This window comes from Vulpes lagopus, chromosome 10 (assembly GCF_018345385.1).
Source record: "Vulpes lagopus strain Blue_001 chromosome 10, ASM1834538v1, whole genome shotgun sequence".
In the NCBI taxonomy this organism is placed as follows: Eukaryota; Metazoa; Chordata; class Mammalia; order Carnivora; family Canidae; genus Vulpes; species Vulpes lagopus.
In genome coordinates this window covers 42,635,950-42,643,599 of record NC_054833.1, presented here as the reverse complement: position 1 = coordinate 42,643,599, position 7,650 = coordinate 42,635,950, and the positions used below count along the sequence as shown (strand labels likewise).

General features: G+C 60.5%; 1 protein-coding gene across 1 annotated transcript; it reads left to right on the top strand.

The window, feature by feature from the left end:
• Positions 1 to 2,217: 2,217 nt before the first annotated feature.
• Positions 2,218 to 7,430, top strand: TAGLN (transgelin). The gene is made up of 5 exons (XM_041770637.1): positions 2,218 to 2,374; positions 5,687 to 5,876; positions 5,979 to 6,156; positions 6,442 to 6,544; positions 6,862 to 7,430. The coding sequence occupies exons 2-5, from the start codon at positions 5,697 to 5,699 to the stop codon at positions 7,004 to 7,006; spliced, it is 606 nt and encodes a 201-aa protein (XP_041626571.1). The 5' UTR covers positions 2,218 to 2,374; positions 5,687 to 5,696; the 3' UTR covers positions 7,007 to 7,430.
• Positions 7,431 to 7,650: the final 220 nt, after the last annotated feature.

Sequence of the window (7,650 nt, the reverse complement as noted above, 5' to 3'; positions counted from 1 at the left end):
GTTTTTGGTCCCCCGTTTTCTCCCCCTCGTCGGGGTGGAAGTGCTGAGAAGGAGGGGTGGGACAGGCCCTCCGTTTCTTGCTTCCTCTAGTCTGCCTTTCTTTTTTTAAAAAAGATTTTATTTATTCATGAGAGACACAGAGAGGCAGAGACATGGGCAGAGGGAGAAGCAGGCTCCATGCAGGGAGGCCGATATGGGATTCGATTCCAGGACCCCAGGATCATGCCCTGAGCCAAAGGCACATGCTCAACAGCTGAGCCGCCCAGGCGTCCCTCCCTTTCTCTTTTCAACAAAGTAGAGTCCCCCTTGCCTTCCCCTGTGTGCCCTCGAGTAGCCCATGTTAAGGCTCTCCGTCGAGCAGCTGCGTCAGTCCTGGAGGCCCTCCCCAGGGCCTGCTGCGTGCCAGGCACGGTGCTGGGCAGAGAGTATGCAGTGAATGAGCCTCAGCAATGCCATCCCCCCGCTGAGATCCCTGCCCCCCGCCCTTGCCTGGAAAATGGCAGCAGCCTCTGCCCACTGAGCCCCTCACCCACACGTCAGGCCGGCTTCGCGTCTGACCTGAGCGTCTCCCAGCTTGGCTGCAGTGCAGCCTGTGCCCGCCGACCTGACTTGAGTGGCCAGGAGAAGGCAGGCCCAGGCTGGGCTGGTTCTCCGGGAACATGGTGGTGATGTACGCTGGGTAAGTGCGCGCAGGTGGCAGGCAGGCTCCCAGAAGAGAATTTTGAAACGACCCTAGAAAGTTGACTTGGTTCCAACAGGCCCTAAGAGCCCAAGATTGGGGGGTGGGGGGCAGGCCCTGGTGAACTGAGAACTAACGGGCGGTGTGCTGCCCTCTAGCGGAGGCCGGCCCGCTCCCCGCTCTTCCCGGCAAACACCACTGGGGGCCACTGCAGCTCTGCGTTTCGGGCTGGGCGTTAGGCTGCAGGTGGTGGGCGTCCCCCTCACCCCCAACCCCCAGGCCTAGCTGCCCCTCTCCGGGAGGGTGTCCCGTGGGCGGTGGAGAGTGTTAGCTCCTCCCTGCCCGGCCGCCCAGGGAAAGCGGTGGGTTGGTGCCGCAGCGGGCAGCCCACGAGGCCCTGCGGGGAGTCTCACCTTCCACCCTTCCCCAGACCCAAGGCCAGGTGCGAGCCACCTATGAGTGGGTCTCCTCCCTGGAGTGATAGCGCCCAGTCCGGTCTGGGGGGGGGGTGTAGGGGAGGCTGTTCCGTCGGGAGGGAGGGAGCGCAGCAGCCTCTGAGCCTCCCACCCAGTGCTGCCCAGCACCCGCCTTAGAAACCCTCTAGAGGGGATCCCTGGGTGGCTCAGTGGTTTGGCGCCTGCCTTTGGCCCAGGGCGCAATCCTGTCCCTGGATCGAGTCCCGCATCAGGCTTCTGGCATGGAGCCTGCCTCTCTCTCCTCCTGTGTCTCTGCCTCTCTCTCTCTCTCTCTTTGTCTCTATCATAAATAATAAATAAATAAATAAATACATACATACATACATACATACATACTTAAAAAAAAAAAAAGAAAAACCCTCTGGATAGGGGCCAGGGCCTCGGCGCTGCCGCCCAGAGCCACCCTGGCTAAAGCATGGCACTCCAGACTGCACCTGAGCGGGGTGCCACCCCTGAAGGAGTGGGGCTGCCAGCCTCTCCCTGCCCCGCAGGGGTGGCAGGGACCTCCAGCTGCTCCCACTCATGATCCCCGCGTGGCCTGCATTAGTTGCACCTTGAGCCTGTTTCTTCATCTGAAAAGTGAGGTTAGTCCTTACGCTCCCACGCCGCTGTAGCCCCCAGTGAGAGCCTTTGCAAGGCATGTGCCTGGCGCGTCTGGGTCCTCGTGGAGGGAGCTCCTGTCTCCAGCTGGAGCAGAAACCTCCGGAGGACGAGGCGGCTGGCCAGTCCCCCACAAGCCTCGGGGAGGGATCCCCAGCTCCTTCCCCCTCTCTCGGGCCAGACCCCCTTGAATTTCCCCTCCCCTCGGACTCGGGGGCAGGGAGCAGTGAGGAAGGAGCAGCCCCAAGTCCAGACAGTGGGAAGGCCTTCGTGGTCCTGTCCATAAAAGGCTTTTCCCGGCGCTTCCCCGCAGCAGCGCGCCCCGCCCCGCCCGCTCCATCTCCAAAGCACGCAGAGAATGTCTCGGCAGCCCCGGCAGACTGCCCCGACTTGGTGTCTTTCCCCAAATATGGAGCCTGTGTGGAGTCACTGGGGGGGCCGGGGGTGGGAGCAGGCTGGGTTCTTCTGGCAGGGAGGGGGCTGAGGGGTGAGCCAGCGGGGGAGGCTGACATCACCGCGGCAGCGGCCCTTTAAACCCCCCACCCAGCCAGCGCCCCGTCCTGTCTGTCCAAGTTCAGACACGAGAGCTCTTTGCCTCCTGCGAGCCCGAGGAACCCCTGTAAGTGCATGGATCCCCGGGGCAGGAGGGAAGGTGGGCTAGGGCCTGACAGTAGCAGGGGGTGTGCTCGGGATGGGGCTCTGGGGGGTCCTGGTCTCCAGCTCCCTGGCATTCCTGATCTCCAGATGGGGAGGTGCTCCTCCTTGATGGGGGGATGAGGCTGCTAGAGTCCCATATCACTGGGACTGGGCAGCCCCAGGCTGCTTGAAATGTTTAGGGTGACTCGCTGATGCAGAGGGATTGATGGTGAAAACCTGGCGACTGGAGTGCGAGGGAGGTCCCCGGGCTCAGCCCTCATCACGGCTATGGGGAGATGGGCTTGAGGTGTTGACACATCTTGGAGTGTGTCAGAGCTTAGACACAAGGCTCTGTTTGGTGTCCATCTAGGAAGACGCCCAGGGAGGCCAGGAGGTGTGCAAGTACACCAGCGCCCGAGAGCAGTGTCCCGCGGGAGCATACCCAGGGCCTAAGCAGCATAGGAGAGGCCCTGGGGAGCCACTGAGGCAGGCGTGGCAGGGCTCAGGGACCTGCAAGAGCTGCTTTGCTGGATGCATGGCTCCTGCCATCCTCAGAAAGTGGGAGGTGACCCCGCTGCTGGCAGAGGGGTGAGCGGTGGGCACTGCAGGAGCCTTGCTTGGGCCCTTCCTGAAGGATCTAGCTGGTTCCCCTCAGTGGTTACTATCCAGAGGATAGCAGTACATAGGGTCCCTCTTCTCTGTCCTCCGAATTTAGATGGGCCCTGCCTCCTGCCATGCTTGCTCTTATTCGCTGTGTTTTATTTCCAGGAGAGAGGGGGCCCAGGGGTCCTAGAGACGCCCTGGTTCTGCTAGCTTTTTTGCATTCCTGCTGGGAGCAGGTGCTCGCTGCCCCTTCATAGCTGGACTTTACTCTCTGTCTTAGGGGAGGGGAAGCTGACAGGAGCCACAAGGCAGGAGGGTCAAAGTGGAGGCTGTCCTGCCTCTCTTGTCCCGAGAGGCTTTATCTAGAAAGGCCTTCCCCTCTTCCTGTCCTCTTCCCAGCAGCAGCAAAGTGGGACTGGGGAGGTCTCGGTCAGAGGACTAAGAGGGATTTCTCAGAATCCTCCACTTTCAAACTCTTCACCAGGAGGGAGAAGGTGGGGTGGGGTGGGTGGGATGCATTTCATCCCCCTCCCTGTTCTAAGCAAAACCCAAATACTGTCTCTAGATCTAGGAGCTGCAACTTCATGTACTTGTCACCATGAGCCTTGACAGCTTAACTGTCTGCTCTGAATCTCCTAGACTGAAAACTGGTGGGGTCGGGAGGGCCCTCTGCTTCCACAGTCTGGGGGGGAGGGAAGGTGGGGTGGGGAGTACCAGGGGGGGCAGTGTGGAAGGTGGTGGGTGCCTGGACCACAGGGGTGCATGCCGCCCGCCTGGGCTGGTGGGGTCAAGGCTGAGCTGGGTCGGGATGAAGGCTGCATCCAAGTCACCTGGTCCCTGCTGACCTGTGGGGCTCCTGGGCTAGTCTTTTGCCCTCCAGTGGCTGGGAAGCAGGGAAGCAGGTGTGAGACACACAGCAGGGTGGGGAAGGGAGGGACTGGCTGTTCGCAGAGAAACAGAGAAGAGACTACTTTTGGGTTCTCTGGTGTCAACTGGGTGGCCCAGCCCTCTGGGGCTTGCGAGTCTGAGAGAAGCGAGTTGCCCAATAGCTGGAATTTAGATGAGTCCATCTCGTGCTCTTTGTCTCAACCTTTGTTGTTCCCTCAGGGGATGACTTGGAAGAGGAGTGGAGGCTGGGGTGGGAAAAACAGTTTTTGTCCGTCGCGCAGGCGCAGGCTCTCCCCGTCACCACCAGGAGGCGACTCTGGGAGGGAGTCACAGACAGTGCTCCCTGAAGGCACAGCCCTCTGACATAGGGAACGTCCTGGTCCTCATCTGGGCACAGATGGGGAACTTGAATGCAGGACAGTTGTCAGCTGTGGGGCGAGAAAGAGCAGGGCAGCTCACTCTGCTTTCCGCAGTGGTGAGTGGGTGAGGGTCTGATTCTGGTGAGAGGGAGTCAGAGGAGTGTGCTGACTACCATCCTCAGCCGGGGGTCTCCCTCCCCACCTTTGACCTCTCCAGGGCCAGGCAGTGGCTCTGGCCTCATTTGGTATCTTTCTCGGAGGGCTCTTCCAGTGAGCTCTGGGCACCACCGCAGACTGATACCTGGAGCCAGGTCACATTCCTCTTGAGCAGCCACGTCTGCCCAGAGGCCTACCTTACAGGCCCTGCTCCTGCAGCCTTCCCCCCACATTATGGGGCTATCCCGAGCAGGGCCGCCTCAGGCCTCCAGGACGGCAGCTGCTGCTGCTCTGCACAGGGAGGGGCTCCCCATGCTCTGGCTGGCAGATTCTTGGCTCTGGGATATCCCTGGAGGACTCTGGCTCCTAGGGCTCAGCTACTACAGTGGCGGGAGCCTGAGGGCACAAGGGAAAGTCGATGGATGGGTCCATCAGTCCTCTCCCTCTCTCTCTCCTGGCCCACTCGAGGAAGTGCAGCTTCTCGGCCAAAGGCTCTTGGGTTTTGCTGGCTTCCTAGACCTTACCAGGGGTGGAAGAGTTCGAGCCTTTTCAGTAGCTACAGGCCAGAGGCTGAGCTGACCTGGCAAAGAGCTGGTTTTGGGAGTTCCAGATTCGGGGCTAGAGGATAAAGTGGAGGGAGAGGTAAGGTAACTCTGTAACTTAAGGCAGAACCAACAGATCACCTCACGCCCTGACTGGACAAAGAAGCCTGCTGCCTTATTTTGTGGGGCAGTGTGGCCTCCTCTGGAAGGCATTTCCAGTGCCTCTGTGGCCAATTTTGGCAAAGAAAGAATACTCTAGACCAGCGGTTGTCAAACTATGGCCCCTATGCTAAATGCAGCCTGCTGTTTGTTTGTGTAAATAAAGTTTTGTTGGCTCAAAGCCATGCTCACTTGTTTATGTTTTGTCTAAGGCTGCTTTCGTGCTACAATGGCAGAGACCATATGTCCTGCAAAGCCTGAAATACTGTCTTCTTGTTCACAAAAATCGGTTTATCGACCTTCGCTCTAGACTTCCAAAGATTCCACAGATCTCCTGTGTCTCTGGTCCCTAAGTTCAGAGAGGCTCCCTGGACTTAGGGGAGGAGCCTGGCCCAGACGGGCAGTGTCATGAAAACAAAATGAGGAAACAAGGGGAGGTCAATAAATGTCTAGGATGGATGGGTGCTCCCCCCGCCCCCCGCTCCACTGCATCCACCTGGAAGGCGGAAGGCCTGCCTGGCACAAGTGAAAGCAGAGTTGTTCTCTGAGCCTCTGACCGCCTCCCTTCTCTGGCCTGTGCCACTTTAGCTCCTACAACATGGCCAACAAGGGTCCTTCCTATGGCATGAGCCGCGAAGTACAATCCAAAATTGAGAAGAAGTATGACGAGGAGCTGGAGGAGCGGCTGGTGGAGTGGATCGTAATGCAGTGCGGCTCCGACGTGGGTCGCCCGGACCGTGGGCGCCTGGGCTTCCAGGTCTGGCTGAAGAATGGCGTGGTGAGTGGCACCCTGGGAAGGGGGGCTGGGGCCTTGGCACCCTGCTGGAGTGGCGGGGTGGGCCCCCCGAGCTGAGCGCCAAGCTGCCTGTGTGCCCCGCAGATTCTGAGCAAGCTGGTCAACAGCCTGTATCCGGACGGCTCCAAGCCGGTGAAGGTCCCCGAGAACCCTCCGTCCATGGTCTTCAAGCAGATGGAGCAGGTGGCTCAGTTCCTGAAGGCAGCGGAGGACTACGGGGTCACCAAGACGGACATGTTCCAGACCGTCGACCTCTATGAAGGTACAGAGAGAGGAAAGGGGTGGAGGGGGCAGGGGAGGGCAGAGGCTGAGGCAGGGGGGCCGAGGACGGACGGAAGCACGGCAGCTCCAGCTCTGCTCGGCCGGGGCGGGATGTGCCCAAAGGACACCAGCCATCCGCACGGGGGGGGGTGGGGGGGGGTGGGGGGGCGTCCCGGGACCAGCCCCCCTGGGCGGCGCGTTTTCTGAGAGGTGGGGTGGGCCCTGCCGTGGAGCCCTGTATGCGCCATCCTTAAGTCCATCCCCATCCCTTTCTTTCTTCTCGAAGGCAAAGACTTGGCGGCCGTGCAGAGGACCCTGATGGCCCTGGGCAGCTTGGCGGTGACCAAGAATGATGGGCACTACCGTGGAGACCCCAACTGGTTTATGAAGTATGTGGCCACAGGGGTTCCTTGTGCCCTAAGCCCATGTCCGTGCGGGGGTGGGGGGGGAGGGGGGCGGCCGGGGGCGCACCGCCAAGGCCGGGGAGGTGGGGAAGCGGACATTCGGGGGGTACAAAGCGAAGGCTAGGCTGGGGGAGCGTGGGTCCCTGCTACTTGCCAGGCTCCGTGGCGCATGGGACAAGCTCGGTGAAGGGAGCAGGAGCAGTGGGGCGGGGGCCATGGGATCGGGCTTGGAAGCACAGAGGCAACAGAACTCCGGTGGAAGAGGTACAGCCTGAGTCTCTGTCCTGGCTTCCCACTTCCAGGAAAGCCCAGGAGCATAAGAGGGAATTCACGGAGAGCCAGCTGCAGGAGGGAAAGCACGTCATTGGCCTACAGATGGGCAGCAACAGGGGGGCCTCCCAGGCTGGCATGACGGGCTACGGACGACCCCGGCAGATCATCAGTTAGAGGGAGGGGGCCAGGCCCCCGCTCTGCCCCTCCCCAGCTCGTCGGCCGCAGCCATCCTGCCTCGCCTGCCTCACCCACACCTGTGTGTTCCTTCAGCCCCGGCCAAGCTTCGAGGCTCCGTCACTGAGCAAAGGTGACCGCACTTGGGCAGCTCTCCCCCCACCCCTCAGCCTCAGCCCAACTTCTTGCCCCAAAGCACTGCTCCTCCTCCCAGCCCCCTTACCGTCTCCCGGTCTTTCCCCATCTGGGCCAGGCAGCGGGGCCATGGGCTGGGGGGGCCTGGGCGGGGGCAAGTCCACTATCCTCCTTGGCAGCAGATGCCCTTGAAGGAAACCCAGCCCAACCTCCCCCCATTTTTTTTGCTGGAATATTTTGGGGGTTGAAATTCAAAAAAGAAACAAATATATACAGCAATCTTTTCTCAGGCCTGGCTGGCAGAGTTTGATTTGCCCTAGTCACTTCTGGTTCCAGGAAATATGAGCAGGCAAGAGACAAGGAACATTTACGGGTATTCCTGGCCGCCAGCTCTGAAGGACTCCTCGAATCCTAGGATCCTAGGAGGGGTCAGCGTCCTTCAGAGGACCAGGCGGAGGAGGAGGAGAGTGAACTTCAGGGACCGAAGGCCGGGAGGAGCGACTTGGCAA

What these genes read in the sequence shown, in the direction of transcription:
- TAGLN (XM_041770637.1), top strand. Translation starts at nt 5,697, where the DNA reads ATGGCCAACAAGGGTCCTTCCTATGGCATGAGCCGCGAAGTACAATCC. An exon ending in TCTGGCTGAAGAATGGCGTG is followed by an intron (nt 5,877 to 5,978) that starts GTGAGTGGCACC and finishes TGTGCCCCGCAG; the next exon opens with ATTCTGAGCAAGCTGGTCAA. An exon ending in GACCCCAACTGGTTTATGAA is followed by an intron (nt 6,545 to 6,861) that starts GTATGTGGCCAC and finishes TCCCACTTCCAG; the next exon opens with GAAAGCCCAGGAGCATAAGA.